Source organism: Stomoxys calcitrans, chromosome 1 (assembly GCF_963082655.1).
Source record: "Stomoxys calcitrans chromosome 1, idStoCalc2.1, whole genome shotgun sequence".
Lineage (NCBI taxonomy): Eukaryota > Metazoa > Arthropoda > Insecta > Diptera > Muscidae > Stomoxys > Stomoxys calcitrans.
In genome coordinates this window covers 43191573-43214303 of record NC_081552.1, presented here as the reverse complement: position 1 = coordinate 43214303, position 22731 = coordinate 43191573, and the positions used below count along the sequence as shown (strand labels likewise).

The window sequence follows — 22731 nt, the reverse complement described above, 5'->3', positions numbered from 1 at the left end:
ACCATATTTAGGTCGGGTATAAGGAGGCTAAAAATAACTCTCTGTTTCAAATTTTAGCGAAATCGTTTAAAAAATAAAACTTTTATGCGCTTCAGACCCTTTATCTACATATCGGTCTATATGACAGCTATATCTAAATATAGTCCAATCTGTACCATATTTGGGTCGGATGTTGAAAAACTGCACACTATTCCAAATTTCAGCGAAATCGGATAAAAAATAAAGCTGTTATGACCTTTAGACCCTTTATCGAGAGATCGGTCTGTATGGCAGCTATATCTTAATATAGTCCGATCTGAACCATATTTAGGTCAGGTATCGGGAGGCTTAAAATAACCCAGTGTTTTAAATTTCAGAAAATCGGGTAATAAATAAAGCTTTTATGGCCTTCAGACCCTTTAGCGGGAGATCGGTCTGTATGGCAGCTATATCTGAATATAGTCTGATTTGAATCATATTTAGGTCAATTGCCTGGAAGCCTTAAACTACTCACTGTTTCAAATTTCTGCATATGAAAAATAAAGTTTTATGGGCATTATACCCTTTATCGGGAAATCGGTCTTGAAGGCTCTAGACTGATTACAACAGACGGACAGACAGACACACGGACATTGTTAAATCGTCTTAGAATTTTACGACGATCCGAAATATATATACTTTGTATAGTCGGAAATTGATATTTCGATGTGCTGCAAACGGAATGGCCAAATGAATATATTCTCTATCATACGGTGGTGGGTATATAGATATATATTTATAGACTCAACAAGTAAAAGCGTGCTAAGTTCGGCCGGGCCGAATCTTATATACCCTCCACCATGGATAGCATTTGTCGAGTTATTTTCCCGGCATCTCTTCTTAGGCAAAAGAGGATATAAGAAAAGAGTTGCTCTGCTATTAAAACGATATCAAGATATGGTCCGGTTCGGACCACAATTAAATTATATGTTGGAGACCTGTGTAAAATTTCCGCCAATTCGTATAAGAATTGCGACCTTTGGGGCTCACGAAGTAAAATAGAGAGAACGATTTATATGGGATCTGTATCGGGCTACAGACCGATTAAGACCATAATAAACACGTTTGTTGATGGTCATGAGAGGATCCATCGTACAAAATTTCAGGCATATCGGATAATAATTGCGACCTCTAGGGGTCAAGAAGTCAAGATCCCAGATCGGTTTATATTGCAGCTATATCAGGTTATGAACCGATTTGAACCTTATTTGACACAGTTGTTAAAAGTAAAAATAAAATACGTCATGCAAAATTTCAGCCAAATCGGATAGGAATTGCGCCCTCTAGTAGCTCAAGAAGTCAAATCCCCAGATCTGTTTATATGACAGCTATATCATGTTATAAACCGATTTCAACCATACTTGGCACAGTTTTTGGATATCATAACGAAATACTTCGTGCAAAAATTCATTCAAATCGGATAAGAATTGTGCCCTCTAGAGGCTCAAGAAGTCAAGACCCAAGATCGGTTTATATGGCAGCTATATCAGGTTATGGGCCGATTTAAACCATACTTGTCACAGTTGTTGGGTATCATAACAAAACACGTCGTACAAAAAATTCCATTCCAATCGGATAAGGATTGCGCCCTCTAGAGGCTCAAGAAGTCAAGACCCAAGATCGGTTTATATGGCAGCTATATCAGGTTATGAACCGATGTGAACCATACTTGGCACAGTTATTGGATATAATAACAAAACACGTCGTACAAAATTTCATTCCAATCGGATAAGAATTGCGCACTCTAGAGGCTCAAGAAGTCAAGACCCAAGATCGGTTTATATGGCAGCTATATCAGGATATGGACCGATTTGAACCATACTTGGCAAAGTTGTTGAATATCATAACAAAACACGTCGTGCAAAATTTCATTCCAATCGGATAAGAATTGCGCACTCTAGAGGCTCAAGAAGTCAAGACCCAAGATCGGTTTATATGGCAGCTATATCAGTTTATGGACCGATTTAAACCATACTTGGCACAGTTGTTGGATATCATATCAAAACACGTCGTGCAAAATTTCATTCCAATCGGATAAGAATTGCGCACTCTAGAGGCTCAAGAAGTCAAGACCCAAGATCGGTTTATATGGCAGCTATATCAAAACATGGACCGATATGGCCCATTTGCAATACCAACCGACCTACACTAATAAGAAGTATTTGTGCAAAATTTCAAGCGGCTAGCTTTACTCCTTCGCAAGTTAGCGTGCTTTCGACAGACAGACGGACGGACGGACGGACAGACGGACGGACATGGCTAGATCGACATAAAATGTCGCGACGATCAAGAATATATATACTTTATGGGGTCTCAGACTAATATTTCGAGTAGTTACAAACAGAATGACGAAATTAGTATACCCCCCATCTTATGGTGGAGGGTATAAAAACGTTTTTGGAGATTGTGCATAATGATCTCGTGGTAAAAACAGGGTACTACATTTTTTGATAGCTGAAATAGGGGCGGACCTTGCCCTTACCCTAATATTCAGAAACGCCAGATCTCGGAGATGGGTGGTGTGATTTAAGCGAACTTTTGTGTATTCTCTTTAAGTAACCGAAAACCATAAATTTGTTATCCAAATTTCGGATGGGGTACATAGGGGGGGCCGCCCACCCCTAAAACACCCCTAAATCGGACATATTTACTAACCACAGCAATATAGGGCTCAAATGAAAGGTGTTTGAGAGTAGAGCACGAAGTTGCTATCCACTTTCGAGACCAAGTTTCTAGGGGTCCTCCCCATCCCCAAAACACCCCCAAACAGGAATTATTTACTGACCATAGCAATATGGGGCTCAACTAAAAGGTATTTGAGAGTAGAATACGAATTCGATATCCAAATGTGGAACCAAGTGTTTAGTGGGGCGCCCCTCCCCCAAAAGAGGACAAAGAGCTCAAATGAGACTTCTTTGGAAGTAGAGCACAAATCTGACATCATCATGTCTATAGGGCCGCCCCTCCCCCAAAGAGGACAAATTTACCGACTATAGCAATATGTGGCTCAAATAAAAGGTATTTAAGATTTCCCTTCTCAAATTTTTTCTAATGATCCTCTTCTTAGATTTAGGGCTTTTAAAATTCGTAGCAGTCGATCAATTTTATTTTTAAATTCTACTCATAATTTAAGTGAAATAATGATATTTGACTACATAAACACACAACAACCATTCACATTATCTAAGATTTGATCTTTCTCCAAAACAAAAAAAAAACAGTACTGATAAGGCAACGACCAATAATGACGTTGATGGAAAGGTACGGAAAGAAAGGTTTGTCTGTTTTATAGCTCCGTAAATGTTTTGAATTATTATCAGTGCTTTGAAATCTTAACGGAATCTTGTAAGATGTTCCTTGTTGTTGTGCTGACTCAGCCATAGAGTGAAATATTTCGTCAAAGTGTGATTTTGAAATTTTTATTTTTTCCTAGAAACTTTCAAAATTTTGCTTATGCTTAAAGTTTTGCCAAAATTTCATTTGTTTTCTATAGAAAACTAGCTGACCTGGGCCCGCTCCGCTGCGTCTTCTTTTACTTTATATGGCACAAAAGCTTCCTTGGAATATTTATTTTAGACAATTAAAGATCTTTTAGTGAAATATCATGCTAACTTGTCTAACAGTTTAACAATATAAGTGCCTTTATCTGAATCCCATATGATCTATTGGTGTACTCCATTCTTGAAATACTTCATTTCAGCCCGATATTCTTATGATGTCTGATTTAGTGGTGTTTTCGGGGGATAGGTGGTCCTTTAGATACTTGGCCCTGAAAAAAAACCAACATCGTGCTCTTCTCTCAAATACCATTTATTTAATCCCCATATTGCCATTGGCTTAAGAGGAGTTTACCGGATGAGGGGTACCCCCAACCACATGGCGCTAAAATAGGTTATCAAATTCGTTTTCTAATCTGAAATACTTTTCATTTGAGCCACATATTGCCATGGTTGAAAATTTTTTTCCCTTTGGGGGTGTTTTGGGAAAGGGGTGATGCCCTAAATACATGGTCCTACATTTGGATATCAAATTCGTATTCTACTCCCAAATACATTTATTTGAGCCCCATATTGCGATGGTCACTAAAAAATTGTGGGGTATTTTGGGAAAGGGGAAAATTGGGGGATACCCCCAGAAAATTGGGGGATACCCCCGGAAAATTGGTCCCGAAAATGGGTATCAATTCTTGCTCTACCCCCCAATAGCTTCCATTTAAGCCCCACATTGTCATGGTCGGTAAATATGCCCGATTAGGGGTGTTTTGGGGAATGGGGTGGCCCCCAAATGCTAGCGCAATCACATATTCATATTCGCAGTTCACCAGCATATACTTTGAATTTAACCCCATATTGTCATAATTGGTGTATTCAGCCCTTTGGTGGGGGGCGCCTCACACCATCTACCACTTGAGCACAAATTTGAAAGACGCACTCCACTTAAAAATATGTATCACCTGATCCCCCATTGTTTTAATGGGGAGGTAAAGCACCACCTAGATTCTTGGACACAATTTTTAATGTCATATTTGTAATCTGCTACCAAATGCTTTGATTTTGAGGCTCATATAGCTAGGATCGAATTCTATTCACATTTGAGGGTGGGGCAACCCCCAATTACTTGGACCTCATTTTTTATGTCATATTCGTAGTCTAGTCCGGAATACCTTTCATTTGAGTCCCATATTGATATTTACGTCCAATATGTTTGTTTGGGGTTGAACGACCCCTCGAATACTTCATCCGTATTCTACTCCCCAATACTTTTCATTTGATACCCATATTGTCCCTATCGGTCCACTTTTGATTTTAGCTGGTGTTTTTTTGGGGGTAACGGGGAGGGTCCGCCCCTTTCCAATATCAACAAACTAAAAAGCCTTTCCCTCCTGAATTCATTCGAATCCCATATTGTGATTATCGTCCAATAAACCCTTTTTTGGGTGCTTTGAGGTCGGGGCGGCCCCCCCGTTACTTGGATCCAATTTTTAATATGAAATTCGTAGTCTACTACTGAATACCTATCATTTGAATCTCAAATTGTCCCGAACGGTTGACTTTTATTTTGGGGTCGTACTTTTAGGGTTAGTCGGAGGGTCCGTCCCCCACCGATATCAATAAATTATAAAGCCTATTGCTCCTTCCGATCCACTCCCCACAATCTGTGAAAATTTGAAAGAAATCGGTTCAGCCGTTACAAACAAACAAACAAATATAGAAACAAGTAAAAGCGTGCTAAGTTCGACCGGGCCGAATCTTATATACCCTCCACCATGGATAGCATATGTCGAGTTCTTTTCTCGGCATTTCTTCTTAGGCAAAAAAAGGATATAAGAAAAGATTTGCTCTGCTATTAGAGCGATATCAAGATACGGTCCGGTTTGAACCACTATTAAATTATATGTTAGAGTCCTGTGTAAAATGTCAGCCAATTCGACTAAGAATTACGCATTTTGGGGGCTAAAGAAGTAAAATAGAGAGATTGATTTATATGGGAGCTGTATCGGGCTATAGACCGATTTAGACCATAATAAACACGTATGCTGATGGTCATGAGAGAATCCGTTGTACAAAATTTCAGGCAAATCGGATAATAATTGCGACCTCTAGAGGCTCAAGAAGTCAAGCCCCCAGATCTGTTTATATGACAACTTTCTTGAAATTTTTACAGATGGTGCATAATGACCCCGTGTTGAAAATAGGCTACTTCATTTTTTGATATCTGAAAGGGGGGCGGACCCTCCCACTTACCCTAATTTTATGAAACGCCAGATCTCGGAGATGTTTGGTGCGATTTAAGTGACATTTTGTGTGCTCACATATAGTACCCTAAAATAAAAATTTTGTATCCAAATTTTGGATGGGGTACCTAGGGGGGCTGCCCCACCCTAAAACCTACCAAACATATATTTAGATCAATCACGACAATATGGGACTCAAATGAAAGGTATTTAGGATAAGAAAACGTATCTGATATCCAATCAATCGGACCAAGTGCTAGGGGACCACCCCAAGCCCCAAAACATCCCCAAATCGGACATATTTACCGACCATGGCAATATGGGACTCAAATGAAAGGTATTTGCGAGTAGAATACGAATCTGATATCCAAACGTGGGACCACGTTTCTGGGGGTCCACCCCTTCCCCAAAACACCCCCCAAACTGGACTTTTTTACTGACCATGGGAATATGGGGCTTAAATAAAAGGTATTTAAATGTAGAATACGAATCTGGTATCCAAATATGGGATAGAGTTTAGGGGGGCCGCCTCTCACCAAAAACATCCCCCAAAGGGGACAAATTCACGACCATAGGAATATAGGGCTCAAATGAAAGATCTTTGGGAGTAAAGCACGAATCTGATATCAATATTCGGGAAAAGTATCTATGGGACCGCCCACCCCCACAACTCCACCCAAATAGGAATTTTTTTCTGACCATTAGAATATGACGCTCAAATAAGAGGGTTTTTAGAGTAGAACACGAATCAAATATGCGGCTCAAATGAAAAGTATTTGAGATTAGAAAACGAATTTGATAACCTATTTTAGGACCATGTGGTTGGGGGTACCCCTCATCCTGTAAATTCCTCTTAAGCCAATGGCAATATGGGGATTAAATAAATGGTATTTGAGAGAAGAGCACGATGCTGGTTTTTTTTTTTCAGGGCCAAGTATCTAAAGGACCACCTCTCCCCCGAATACACCACTAAATCAGACACCATAAGAATATCGGGCTGAAATGAAGTATTTCAAGAATGGAGTACACCACTAGACCAAATAAAATCATATGGGATTCAGATAAAGGCACTTATATTGTTAAACTGTTAGTCAAGTTAGCATGGTATTTCAAAGAAAGAAAGAAAAACAAAGAAAACAAATGAAATTTTGGCAAAACTTTAAGTAAAAGCAAAATTTTGAAAGTTTCTAGGAAAAAATAAAAATTTCAAATTCACACTTTGACGAAATATTTCACTCTATGGCTGAGTCAGCACAACAACAAGGAACATCTTACAAGATTCCGTTAAGATTTCAAAGCACTGATAATAATTCAAAACATTTACGGAGCTATAAAATAAACAAACCTTTCTTTCCGTACCTTTCCATCAACGTCATTATTGGTCGTTGCCTTATCAGTACTGTTTTTTTTTTTCTTTTTGGGAAAAAGATCAAATCTTAGATAATGTGAATGGTTGTTGTGTGTTTATGTAGTCAAATATCATTATTTCACTAAAATTATAAGTAGAATGTAAAAATAAAATTGATCGACTGCTACGAATTTTAAAAGCCCTAAATCTAAGAAGAGGATCATTAGAAAAAATTTGAGAAAGCAATTCGGTGACTAGGCCCTGAAAATATATATAAGATTGAATTCTACTCTAAAATACTTTTTAGTTGAGCCACATATTGCTGTAGTCGGGAAATTTGTCCTCTTTGGGGGAGGAGCGGCCCTATAGACATGATGATGTCAGATTTGTGCTCTACTCCCAAAGAATTTTCATTTGAGCTCTTTGTCCTCTTTTGGGGTTGTTTTGGGGGAGGGGCACCCCACCAAACACTTGATTCCAAATTTGGATATCGAATTCGTATTCTACTCTCAAATACCTTTTAGTTGAGCCCCATATTGCTATGGTCAGTAAATAATTCCTGTTTGGGGGTGTTTTGGGGATGGGAAGGACCCCTAGATACTTGGTCTCGAAAGTGGATAGCAACTTGTGCTCTACTCTTAAATACCTTTCATTTGAGCCCCATATTGCTGTGGTCAGTAAATATGTCCGATTTAGGGGTGTTTTAGGGGTGGGGCGGCCCCCCTATGTACCCCATCCGAAATTTGGATAAAAAATTTTTGGTTTTCGGTTACTTAAAGAGAATTCACAAAAGTTCGTTTAAATCACACCACCCATCTCCGTTTCTGAATATTAGGGTAAGGGGAAGGTCCGCCCCTATTTCAGCTATCAAAAAATTTAGTACACTGCTTTTACCACGAGATCATTATGCACAATCTCCAAAAATGTCAAGAAAATCGGTTTAACCGTTTTTGAGTCTATAAATATATATCTATATACCCACCACCGTAGGCCTATCCTATTTCCTAGAATATATTCATTTGGCCATTCCGGTAGCAACACATCGAAATATCAATTTCCGACCATACAAAGTATATATACTTCGGATCGTCGTAAAATTCTAAGACCATTTAACAAGCACACATTTTTTCGATTTGTCACTCGATTCGCTCGCCAAGTCATTGAAAACAGCTGATTTTATAAAGGGAAAATACTGTGCCAAATATGATTCAAATCGATCCGTTACCTGATATAGCTGCCATATAAACCGATCTTTTGTCTTGACTTCTTGAGCCTCTAGAGTGCGCAAGTCTTATACGATTGGAATGAAATTTCGCACGACGTGTTTTGTTATGATATTCAACAACTGTGCCAAGTATGGTTCAAATCGGTTTATAACCTGATATAGCTGCATATAAACCGATCTTGGGTCTTGTCTTCTTGAGCCTCTAGAGGGCGCAATTCTTAACCGATTTGATTGAATTTTTGCACGAAGTATTTTGTTATGATATCCAACAACTGTGCCAAGTACGGTTCATAACCTGATATAGCTTTCATATAAACAGTTCTAGGGACTTGACTTCTTGAGTTTCTAGAGGGCGCAATTCGTATCCGATTTGGCTGAAATTTTGCATGACGTATTTTATTTTTACTTTCAACAACTGTGACAAATAAGGTTTAAATCGGTTCATAACCTCATATAGCTGCCACATAAACCGATCCGGGATCTTGACTTCTTAAGCCTCTAGAGGTCGCAATTATTATCCGATTTGTATTGATATGGACGCAATCATACAAAAGACTTTACCAAAACTGGGTAAAGGAAAACCTATATAAGTTTTTTCAAACGAACTTAAATGGCACTTTCTGAGATATGACAAATATCATTGCCGAGTCAGCACAAAAAACAGGAGCTGCAAAAAATTGTACACCAAAAAGCAAGTGGTCCGACGATAAATGTCACAGAATGAGGAAGAAAACGTTTGGAAAGTTATCAAAGTTTCGTAAAGCAAATGTATAAAGTCATAGAAAATCATATATTATATCGAGGACACAATACAAAGCGATCTGTGAAGCAAGCATACAGGCCTTTTATGCGATAATTGAAGAAAAATTAGACAATGTGTCAAATAGCAAAGAATGGAGGACGCTGGCAGGAGAAATAAATGAAAGAGATTTCCGCATTAGTCACAACGTCACAGAAAATGAATTCAGTCAATATTTTGCAAAATTACTAAATCCTGAACAACTATCGCCAGACATAAACTATGCACCACTCCTTATAAGAAATGATCGGTTGGACAGGGGCTTTTCAGTGGAATAAATGAAAGGAAACAAAGGTTAAGACAGTATCAAATAAAGCACCGGGAGAAGATCGGAACCCGTATGAACGTGTTTCTAATGCTCCAGATGAATTCCTCACAAAATTAGCTGATATACATAACCACATATACAACAGAGGCGTTATAGATAAAGCGTTCACGAAGACAGTGATATTCCCAATACATAAAAAGGGAGATTATGATGAACCTGAAAATTATAGGGAACGACTACAGTCCTGGACCGATGAGCACAATGTACTGGTAGAATATCAAGCAGAATTTCGGAATAATTATTCGACCATGGATACCATATACAATATGTCATCTATTAGCAACATAAAATTTGCCGAAAAGAAAAAAATATACGCGTTCTTTGTGAACTTTAAAGCAGCGTTTGACAATGTAGCTCGAAGTCTCCTATTTTTCAAATTGCATCAATTGCGCATATCAACCAAATTTGTCAAAATGATTAAAAGTATTTACGAAATTACAAAGTCAGCGGTTTGAGCCGGGAAAGAACTTTCAGATTATTATGACACAAACACCGGTGTAAAAGAAGGTTGCCTTTTATCACCCCTATTATTTGCGCTATGTATTAACGATCTCCATGAAACTCTGGAAGGAGGTTTGAATATAGAAGATATCAACATCAGAATTTTATTGTATGCTGACGATATTGGCAGAAGATATAACAGTTTTAAAAAAAGACGATATATCATTGCAGCACATGTGGAGTCTTTACTTGGCGGCCGTAAGGTCTATCATAGCGCAAATCTGGGTTTGCGGTCACTTTGAAGAAGTTAATGAACTTCAACGGTATTTCCTCAAAATGGTCTAAAACTACCAGAATCAACTCCAACTTATGCGCTTTCAATTGAGACTGGTCTTGAAGATAGGCATATGTATACGCTACAGTTGCACATGAAATATATCTGTCGAACAATGTTTTCACATGAAAGGCATAGCCTACCGCATAAGCTATCATATCTCATAATGAGAAGGCACATTTTTTGGTCAAAAGAAATAAACCAGCTACTCCAGCAAGCAAATATAGAATCTATGGACGAAAATGTTTCGCAAAGTAGTTGGAACTACGCATCTAATGCATTGTTTGAGTTTCTAAGGAATTCAACGAAGACAATAGCTGTACAGAGAGCTCAAATGGGGATTGTGCAATACGAGGCAAGATGAAACTATTAAATACTTAATTGGAAAATGTCCAATACTTAAATCTTGTAGAAGGATGTGCTTTAACAAGCCTTTCCTGATGGAAGGTGAAGTGATGCGTATACCTGATGGAAGAGAAGAAATGGATTGGAAGAATCCTATTGGCTACATCACGGCACAATATCGAAAATTATAAATATATGAATTCAGTTAACCAATTATTCCATGTACAATATTTTCTTTAAAACCATTAAAATCATATACGTTTTTCGGCTGACGACTTTATTTCAATGCTGTACACTGTTTGATGTTTGCTATCAACTGTTTGATGAAATAAAGAGATAATACTACTACTACTATCGTGACTTCGACAGACGGGTAGATCGAATTAGAAAGTCGAGACGATCAAGAATATATATTTATATCTTAGATCAATATTTCAATATTATTAGTATACCCCCATCCTAAGGTGGTGCGTATAAAAAATGGGAGAACGGGTTGAGATATCTCTTTTTAATGTGGAATGGTAAGAGCTGAGGTGTTAGCGAGATCGTGTGCAGAATTTCAAGGCCCTAGGGTGTCCGAGCGCCTTTTGACAGGCAGGTTACCTCGGTATTTCAAAATTTCGTTGGGGCTGTCAAGTCTTTTTTTCTGATCCGATTTCCCAAATTGCGTGTCCGACGAAGACGACGCAGAAGGCGACGACGATGACGTTTGTGGCCCACTGTTGTCTATGTTCGCACAGCACCTTGCAACCTATTCAGTGTGACTATACTCCCGTAGTGATGTAAGGCCAGAGCAGGTTCGGAAATGTACCCACTCCATGCATCGGTTACACCTTGTCGACACCGACCGATGATGGAGGCGGTTCTGGCAACCCGAACAGAACCAGGGTCCGGGCTTCTTTTCAAATCCAGGCACGGACCAGAAGCGAGCGGAAAACGCACTCCGGGATGTGCCTCTCCCATGACGAAAAAAGGACGAACATGTACACTAAGGCGGTGGCCCTTGCCGATGAAGGATTCCTTCGGGTCAATCCGGTGCGTACAACTGGAAGCCATGGAATTGTATATTCATTTTGTCATTCCGTTGGCAACACCTCGAACCGTTTGCATTTGCGATCCTATAAAGTTTATATATTCCTTATCATCTTAAAAATCTAAGACGATCTAGCAATGTCCGCCCGTCTGTCTGTCCATCCGTCCGTCCGTCCGTCTGTCGCAGGTAAAGTTTGAAAATGGGCTATTTGGGACTATATCTTGATATAGCCCCCATATAGACCGACATCTCAATTTAAGGTCGGTGGCCCATAAAAGGCGCATTTATTTTTATTCCCACTTCAATATATTTTTTTGCCACCACCGTAGGATAGGGGGTATATTCATTTAGTCATTCCGTTTGCAACACATAGAAATATCAATTTCCGACCATACAATGTATAAATATTTCGGATCGTCTGTCCGTCCGTCTGTTGTAATCACTCTAGAGCCTTCAAAAATTGAGATATTGAGCTGAAATTTGGCACAGACACGTCTTTCTGATGCACGCTGGTTAAGTTCATGAACGGCCCCAATCGGACAATATTTGGATATAGCTGCTATATAGACCGATTTTCCGATAAAGGGTCTGATGCCCATAAAAACTTTATTTTTCATCCGATTTCGCTGAAATTTAAAACAGTGGGTTATTTGAAGCCTCCCGACATCTGACGTAAAAATGGTTCATATCGGACTGTATTTAGATATAGCTACTTTATTTAGATATAGCTGTCATATATACCGATCTCCCGATAGAGGGTCTGAAGGCCCATAAAAGCTTTATATATTTCCCGATTTCGCTAAAATTTGCAACAGTGGGTTATTTATGCCTTCCGACATCTAACTCAAATACGGTACAGATCGGACTATATTTACAAACAGCTGTCATATAGACCGATCTGCCGATAAAGGGTTTAAACCGCATGAAAGATTTATTGTTTTAACCGATTTGGCTAAAATTTGAAACAGTGAGTTATTTGTTGCCTCCTGATGCCCAACCTTAATAAGGTTCAGATCGGACCATATTTAGATATAGCTGCCATATAGAACGATCTGCCTATAAGGGGTCTGTAGCCAATAAAAGCTTTATTTATAACCCGATTTTCCTGAAATTTGAAACAGTGAGTTTTTCTCACCATATCCGACCTTTATATGGTTCAGATCGGTTTATAATTGGATACGTCTGCCAAAGAGACCAATACTTTGTTCTACAAAATTGAGTAGTGACATATATACTAAACCACTCAATGTCCGTGCCGAATTTGGGAGTTTAAGTTATCAAATTTCACTGGATTGTGACGAAATCGGATTTATATATATACCCGAGGTGGTGGGTATCCAAACTTCGGTCCGGCCTAACTTAATGCCTTTTTACTTGTTTTAATTTGGTTCAGATGGGTCCAGATTTAGATATAGCTGCCATATAGACCGATCTCTAAATGTGTGTCCGTGGGCCCATAAAAGCCGTATTATTGTTCGATTTAGCTGAAATTTGAAACTGTGGGTTGTGCTTGACCCCTCGATTTCCTTCTTGAAGACGGCCCAAATCGGTCCTGATTTGGAGATAGCTGCCATATAGACCGATCTCTCGAATTACCATATTTGCCCCATAAAATGCGCATTTATTATCCGATTTCGATAAAATTTGACACAGTGACTTATGTTAGGCTTTTTGACATCCACTCCTATATTGTTCAGATCGGTCTATATTCGGATATAGCTGCCAAAAAGACCAATATTGAACAGTGATTTGTATTTATTAGACCACTCAATGTCCGCGCCGAATTCTGTCCAAACTGGACCATATTTCGATATAGCTGGTATGGGTTCATAAATAATGCATTTTTCATGGCACTGCAACGGTAGTCGCGGACAAGCAGCGATATCGAGTCTCATCGGCTCTTGCACAAATACTGAATGCCTATGATGCTTGGTATAATTATTGGCGCCTTTAAATAACAAATGGCCTTTTGTTCCCGCGGCGATCGGTCGTTTGGACCGGAACGTGGATCGCCACCTCTACATGAAAATGTGGCTACGTTGACAACAACAACAGAGTAAGAATCTGTTATAAAAAATTATTCCTGGTTATCAGAGGCGCCTCCCCACCCCCAAAAAACCCCTCAAACGGACATGAATTTCCAACGTCACATAATGGGTATCAAATGAAAGGTAACGTCTTGCCGTTTATGTAGGTCTCGCCATTATTATGTATAAATATATATATATATAAATATATATATATATATATATATATATATATATATATATATATATATATATATATATACATAGCCCATCTGCGTTGACCTGACAAACTTTTGATTGGTTAAAGAACACAAAATAAAATTATAAATCGAATCAACTCGTTTACATATATTTTTTCTTCATATTCCTAACATTAAAAAACAAAATTCTAAATTTCGTTAAGCACTTTCACTCTAAAGCGATTTAAATATGATAACAATTAAATATAAGCACCACAAAGTCTGCGTTAAACAAAAGAGTTATTTAAACACAAAATAAAAACATATTAACACATTCCTAATATTTGGTACGATAGCCACGTTGTTTTAAGACTGCACTTAGTCTTTGGCATGGAGTTTACCAACTTCTCTGTTTCCGCAGATGTTATTTTCATGCAGGCACACTTCGTAACATCTCCTTGCTGGTTATACCGTACTGACGAATTTTTTTCTCTAAGTTCGGCCGGGCCGAATCTTATATACCCTCCACCATGGATCGCATTTGTCGAGTTCTTTTCCCGGCATCTCTTCTTAGGCAAAAAAAGGATATAAGAAAAGATTTGCTCTGCTATTAGAGCGATATCAAGAAATGGTCCGGTTGGGACCACAAATATATTATAAGTTGGAGACCTGTGTAAAATGTCAGCCAATTCGAATAAGAATTGCACCCTTTGAGGGCTCAAGAAGTTAAATAGAGAGATCGATTTATATGCGAGCTGTATCGGGGTAAAGACCCATTTAGACCATAATAAAACACGTATGTTGATGGTCATGAGAGGATCCGTCGTACCTCTAGAGCCTCAAGAAGTCAAGATCCCAGATCGGTTTATATGGCAGGTATATCAGGTTATGAACCGACTTGTACTTTATTTGACATAGTTGTTGAAAGTCACAATAAAAAACGTCTTGCGAAATTTCACCCAAATCGGATAGGAATTGCGCCCTCTAGAAGTTTAAGAAGTCAAGTCCCCAGATCTGTTTATATGACAGCTATATCAGGTTATGAACCGATTTGAATCATATTTGGCACAGTTGTTGGATATCATAACAAAATACTACGTGCCAAAATTCATTCAAATTGGATAAGAATTGCGCACTCTAGAGGCTCAAGAAGTCAAGACCCAAGATCGGCTTATATGGCAGCTATATCAGGTTATGGACCGATTTGAACTATACTTGGCACAGTTGTTGGATGTCATAGCAAAACACGTCGTGCAAAATTTCATTCCAATCGGATAAGAATTGCGCACTCTAGAGGCTCAAGAAGCCAAGACCCAACATCGGTTTATATGGCAGCTATATCAAAACATGGACGGACATGGCTAGATCGACATAAAATGTCGCGACGATCAAGAATATATGTACTTTATAGGGTCTCAGACGAATATTTCGAATAGTTACAAACAGAATGACGAAATTAGTATACCCCCCATCTTATGGTGGAGGGTATAATTATTTGTGTGGATCTGAACGAGACCCGTTGCCCTGAATATCTTGATAGGCACCTTCAAAATGCTTGGCATTATAGGGGCAAACAAAATCGTGCTATAGCACTATGCTGATTACTTGAGAGTAGAAAATAAAAAAAATTTGAGAGTAGAGCCCGATGCTGATATTTTTTCAGGACTAAGTGCGTGGGTGGCCACATCAACCCCTCAAACTGGACATATTTAAGGATAATGTCAAAAAAGGGGCTCAAATCTGGTATCTGTTTCATGGCCAAGTGCTTCAGGGACGTCTCACCGCATCAACTCTCTCTTAAATTATATATGTATACCGACTACAGCAATATGTAGCTTAAATGTGTTTTTTGGGAGTAGAGTAGGAATCTGATATCCACTTTCGGAGCAAAGGGTTCGGCAACTCTAATCCACCACCAAAACCAAGAGAATGAAGTAGATCTACAATTCAAACTTTAATATGCGGTCTTTCTGGGTCGATTTAAGCAATAAACAGAAATTTGGTATCCATATGTGAGGTGGGATATCTTGGGGGGCCGCGCCACCCGCCAAATGGTAATATAAACCAATAATGACAATGGGGCTCAAATGATAACGAATCTGATATATGGGGGTCCACCTCATAACCCAAAAATTCCCCTTTACCGGTTATAATTGCCGACCACAGCAATTTATAGCTCAAATGAAAAGTATTTGGGAGTAGAGCACGAAAATGATATCCACATTGGGGTGAAACATCTGAAAGGCCGTACCTGTACCCCCAAACTCGACTTATTTCCTGACCGTGCCAGTATAGGGCTCAGATAAAATAAAAGAGTGAAAGAAGACGCAGCCTATTGGGCCCTGTCCAGCTAGCTCATATATTCCGATCTTGAATTCGTGAGCTTCTAGAGGGCTCAATCATTATCCGATTTGACTGAAATTTTGCATGAAGTGTTTTGGTTTGAATATCAATGACTGCGCCAAGTATGGCCCAAATTGGTTCACAACCGAAATTTTGCACTATGAATTCCACTTTCAACAGTCTCCAACAGCCAAACCAAGTATGGCCCCAACCGTTTCTTAACATAGTTTAGCTGAAATAGCGTGGCAGATCTTATTCATTATCCTTTGTTTGTCTATAAAGAGATATCGGCCATAGAAATTGACAATTGCGATCAATGGTGGAGGGTATATAGGATTCGGCTCGGCCGAACTTAGCACTCTTTTACATGTTATACCCACCACCGAAGGATGGGGATATATTAATTTTGTCATTCCGTTTGTAACAAATCGAAATATCCGACCCTATAAAGTATATATATTTTTGATCACCGTACAAATCTAAGACTGTCTGTTGAAATCACGTTACAAAATAGAGATATTGAGCGGAAACTTTGCACTGATTCTTTTTTTGTTCATAAGCAGGTTAAATTCGAAGAGATATCGGATTGTATCTTGATATAGCGCCCATATAGACCGATCCTCCGATTTAGGGTCTTGGGCACATAAAAGCCACATTCATTACCCAATTTTACTGAAATTTGGAACAGTTAGTTGTGTAAGGCCATTCGACATCCTTCACTAATTTGGCCCACATCGGTCCAGATATGGATAAAGCTGCCATAAATACCGATCTGTCGATTTAAGCTCTTGGTCCCATAAAAGCCACATTTATTGTTCTATTTTGGAAAATTTGGGACAGTGAGTTGTGTTAGGCCTTTCGACATCTTCCTTCAATTTGGTTCAATTTTTTAGCGATCAGTTTAGATTTGGATATAGCCGCCATATAGACCGATCTCTCGATTTAAGGTTTTGGGCCCTAAAAGACGCATTTATTGTCCGATTTCGCTGAAATTTAGGACAATGAGTTGGGTAAGACCTCTCGACATGTTTCTATAATATGACCAAGATCGGTCCAGATTTGGATCTAGCTCCATATAGACCGATCGCTCGATTAAAGGTCTTAGGACAATAAAAGGTGAATTTAATGTGCGATTTCGCCTAAATTTGGGACAGTGACTTATGTTAGGCTTTTCGACATCCGTATCGTATATGGTTTAGATCGGTTTCTATTTGGATATTGATTTGTACTTATTAGACCACTCAATATTCGTGTCGAATGTCGTCCAAATCGAACCATATTTCGATATAGCTGCGATGGGGGCATAAATTATGCATTTTTCACCGGATTATGGCGGAAGGTGGTTTACATATATATCCGAGGTCAGGCCGATCTTAAAGCCTTTTTACTTGTTTTTTATACCCACCACCGCAGGATGGGGGTATATTCATTTTGCCATTCCGTTTGCAACACATCGAAATATCCATTTCCGACCCTATAAAGTATATATATTCGTGATCAGCGCAAAAATCTACGACGATCTAGATATGTTCGTCCGTCTGTCTGTTGAAATCACGCTACAGTCTTTAAAAATAGAGATATTGAGCTGAAACTATGCACAGATTCTTTTTTTGTCCATAAGCAGGTTCATTTCGAAGATGGGTTATATCGATATCTCTCCTAAATGTGGCCAAGATCGGTCCAGATTTGGATATAGCTGCCATATAGACCGATCTTCCGATTTAGGGTCTTAGGCCCATAAAAGACACATATATTATTCGATTTTGCTGAAATTTGGGACAGTGAGTTGTGTTAGGCACCTCGACATCCTTCGTCAATATGGCTCAGATCGGTCCAAATTTGGATATAGCTGCCATATAGACCGATCCTCCGATTTAGGGTCATAGGCCCGTAAAAGCTACATTTATTACGCGATTTTGCTGAAATTTGGGACAGTGAGTTGTGTTAGGCCCTTCGACGTCCTTCGTTAATTTGGCCTAGGTCGGTTCAGATTTGGATATAGCTGCCATATAGACCGATCCGCCGATTTAGGGTCTTAGGCCCGTAAGACACATTTATTATTCGATTTTGGTGAAATGTGGGGCAGTGAGTTGTGTTAGGCCCTTCAACATCCTCCGTCAATTTGGCTCAGATCAGTCCAAATTTGGATATAGCTGCTATATAGACCGATCTCTCAGTTTTAGGTTTTGGGGCCATAAAAAGCGCATTTATTGTTCGATGTTTCCGAAATTTGGGACAAAGAGTTAAGTTAAGCCCCTCCACATATTTTTGCAATTTGGTCTAGATCGATCAAGATTTGCATATAGCTGCCATAAAAACCGATCTCTCGATTTAAAGTCTTGGGCCCATAAAAGGCGCATTTTTAATTGCACTGAAATTTGACACACTGGCTTATGTTATGCTCTTCGACATCCGTGTCGTATATAGTTTAGATCGGTTTATTTTTAGATATAATTACTAAAAAGACCAATATTTTGTTATATACAATTGAACCAAAAATTTTACTTATTAGTATCTGGTCCAAATCGGAACATATATTGATATAGCTGCTATGGGGCATAAGGTATGAATTTTGCACCGGATTTTGAGGAAAGGTGGTTCACATATATAACCGAGGTGGTGGGTATCCAAAGTTTGGCCCGGCCGAATTTAACGCCTGTTTACTTGTTTTTGTTCCTTTTTTGACAAAACTTTTTAGATTTTGCGATAGATAACACTTTTCACAACCACCTGCTGAGAGTTTATGGGTATTTACACATAGACTCACTCTTATATCAGTATCGTACCTGGTACGTGTGGTGGAGGCCACTAGAGCATGTCATAATGCTGGCGACAATTGCAAAGTACTATACCATGCATAAAAGCCATGTTCAAACTTCTCCCCAAATAGGTGTCACACTGCGGCATGCCGCTCGGACTCTGCTATAAAAAGGAGGTTGCTTATCATAGAGCTTAAAATTTGAAACGGACAGCACTCATTGATATGTGGAAGTTTGTCCCTGTTCCTTCATGGAATGTCCATGGAAAAATTTGCAATTTTCAATTTATATATGTCCATTGGCCACCATTTACCGGTCATGCAAAATTATGTGTATTAATCTTGTTCACTTAAAAATTTCGACATTTTTGTTATACCCTCCACCATAAGATGGGGGGTATACTAGTTTCGTCATTCTGATTGTAACTACTCGAAATATTCGTCTGAGACCCCATAAAGTATATATATTCTTGATCGTCGTGAAATTTTATGTCGATCTAGCCATGTCCGTCCGTCTGTCCGTCCGTCCGTCTGTCTGTCTGTCGAAAGCACGCTAACTTCCGAAGGAGTAAAGCTAGCCGCTCGAAATTTTGAACAAATACTTCTTATTAGTGTAGGTCGGTTGGTATTGTAAATGGGCCATATCGGTCTATGTTTTGATATAGCTGCCATATAAACCGATCTTGGGTCTTGACTTCTTGAGCCTCTAGAGTGCGCAATTCTTATCCGATTGGGATGAAAGTTTGCACGACGTGTTTTGTTATGATATCCAACAACTGTGCCAAGTATGGTTCAAATCGGTTCATAACCTGATATAGCTGCCATATAAACCGATCTTGGGTCTTGACTTCTTGAGCCTCTAGAGTGCGCAATTCTTATCCCATTGGAATGAAATTTTGCACGACGTGTTTCGTTATTATATCCAACAACTGTGCCAAGTATGGTTCAAATCGGTCCATAACTTGAAATAGCTGTCATATAAACCGATCTGGGATCTTGAGCCTCTAGAGGTCGCAATTATTATCCGATTTGCCTGAAATTTTGTACGACGGATTCTCTCATGACCATTAACATACGTGTTTATTATGGTCTGAATCGGTCTATAGCCCGATACAGATCCCATATAAATCGATCTCTCTATTTTACTTCTTGAGCCCACAAAGAGCGCAATTCTTATTCGAATGGCTGACATTTTACACAGGTCTCCAACATATAATTTCATTGTGGTCCAAACCGGACCATATCTTAATATCGCTCTAATAGCAGAGCAAATCTTTTCTTATATCCTTTTTTTTGCGATGGAGGGTGGAGGGTATATAAGATTCGACCCGGCCGAACTTAGCACGCTTTTACTTGCTTTATTTTGCATTGGTTTATTTAAAAAATTTTATTATTGTAGAGAAAATCCTATAGGAATTTCTAATTGATGCAAGTTTGCTGGTATTCGTTGAATACTGTACCGGGAGCTCAAGGCATTGCAATTTGTGCCGCGGTGGATGATCCTCCGCAATTACCGCCACCACAGCCAGTGTGAGCACATGTCTGTAAGGCTTCATTGAAAGCAGTACCGGGAGCACAGGGCATTGCAATTTCACACTCACACTGGCATACTATATATCCACTGGAATTGGGATCAGCAAACATTGTGCCATCGGGCTTTCCAGCACATTTACCGGGATTTTGGCATGTTGTTCCCGAAGGTCCAGTTGATGGTTTATCACCACTGTGATCGCAAGTCTGTAAGGCTTCATTGAAAGCAGTACCCGGAGCACAGCTCATTGCAATTTCACATTCACACTGGCAAACTATGTATCCATTGGAATTGGGATCGGCAAACATTGTGCCATCAAGCATTCCAGCACATTTACCGGAACTAGAGCATGTAGTGCCTGAGGGGCCTGTTGATGGGGTACTGCCGCTGGGAGGAGACGTTGGAGCCGCTGTAGGAGCTGCGGTGGGAGCCGCTGTAGGAGCTGCTGTGGGAGCTGCTGTGGGAGCTGCTGTGGGAGCTGCTGTGGGAGCTGCTGTGGGAGCTGCTGTGGGAGCTGCTGTGGGAGCTGCTGTGGGAGCTGCTGTGGGAGCTGCTGTGGGAGCTGCTGTTGGAGCTGCTGTTGGAGCTGCGGTGGGAGCTGCTGTTGGAGCTGCTGTTGGAGCTGCTGTTGGAGCTGCTGTTGGTGCCGCGGTGGATGATCCTCCGCAATTACCGCCACCACAGCCAGTGTGAGCACAAGTCTGTAAGGCTTCATTGAAAGCAGTACCGGGAGCACAGGGCATTGCAATTTCACACTCACACTGGCATACTATATATCCACTGGAATTGGGATCAGCAAACATTGTGCCATCGGGCATTCCAGCACATTTACCGGGATTTTGGCATGTTGTTCCCGAAGGTCCAGTCGAGGGATTATCACCACTGTGATCGCAAGTCTGTAAGACTTCATTGAAAGCAGTACCGGGAGCACAACTCATTGCAATTTCACATTCACACTGGCAAACTATGTATCCATTGGAATTGGGATCGGCAAACATTGTGCCATCGGCCATTCCAGCACATATACCGGGATTTTGGCATGTTGTTCCCGAAGGTCCAGTCGAGGGATTATCACCACTGTGATCGCAAGTCTGTAAGGCTTCATTGAAAGCAGTACCGGGAGCACAGGGCATTGCAATTTCACACTCACACTGGCAAACTATGTATCCATTGGAATTGGGATCGGCAAACATTGTGCCATCGGCCATTCCAGCACATATACCGGGATTTTGGCATGTTGTTCCCGAAGGTCCAGTCGAGGGATTATCACCACTGTGATCGCAAGTCTGTGAGACTTCATTGAAAGCAGTACCGGGAGCACAACTCATTGCAATTTCACATTCACACTGGCAAACTATGTATCCATTGGAATTGGGATCGGCAAACATTGTGCCATCGGGTTTTCCAGCACATTTACCGGGACTAGAGCATGTAGTGCCTGACGGTCCTGTTGATGGAGGTGGTGGCGGCGTAGATGAAGGTGGTGGTGGCGTAGATGATGGTGGTGGTGGCGTAGATGATGGCGGTGGTGGCGTAGATGATGGTGGTGGTGGCGTAGATGATGGTGGTGGTGGCGTAGATGATGGTGGTGGTGGCGCGGTGGATGATTCCCCACAATTACCGCCACCACAGCCAGTGTGAGCACAAGTCTGTAAGGCTTCATTGAAAGCAGTACCGGGAGCACAGGGCATTGCAATTTCACACTCACACTGACATACTATATATCCACTGGAATTGGGATCAGCAAACATTGTGCCATCGGGCATTCCAGCACATTTACCCGAATTGAGACATGTTGTTCCCGAGGGACCAGTTAAGGGAGCAAGTACCGGCTGGGATACCTGGCTTTTCTCCAATTGACAAGCGGCACGTTCCTTAACATCACAAATCGATTGCAACCTATTAAAGTGTAATCCCAAGGGACATTTTAAAAGCATATGCGGTTCCCCTTGACGGCAGACCACATATTTCGTACAATCCTCTGGATATGGCAGCAATACACCATTGGGTTGGTTTTTACATATATCCACAGCTTCGAGTGAGCCTAGGCTCACGCTTAGCATGAGCACAGCAAGCAGAACTGAAAATATAAGCCATTATATTAAATTGGCCAACTAAGCTGATTGTGTATTGACCGTTTTGAAATTCTTTCGTACCTTTATTCATGGCCACGCTAGGTAAAATATGTTCGTAACGTTATTGTTGAATGTTCTAATGTCGAATGCGAACTGAATGAACCGCTGAGTTAAAGGACGGCATTTATTCCTTTAATAATCTATTGTCCAATC

The 22731-nt window shown here is 40.1% G+C and overlaps 2 protein-coding genes across 2 annotated transcripts in view; both read right to left on the bottom strand.

The window, feature by feature from the left end:
* The window catches only part of LOC106094364 (mucin-2-like), a 267611-nt gene that overhangs the window by 172076 nt on the left and 72804 nt on the right, over positions 1-22731 (bottom strand). The window lies entirely within an intron of this gene.
* Positions 20281-22706, bottom strand: LOC106095287 (mucin-2-like). Its single transcript, XM_013262524.2, has 2 exons — positions 22600-22706; positions 20281-22523 (listed from the first exon to the last, which is right to left on the bottom strand). The coding sequence occupies exons 1-2, from the start codon at positions 22607-22609 to the stop codon at positions 20380-20382; spliced, it is 2154 nt and encodes a 717-aa protein (XP_013117978.2). The 5' UTR covers positions 22610-22706; the 3' UTR covers positions 20281-20379.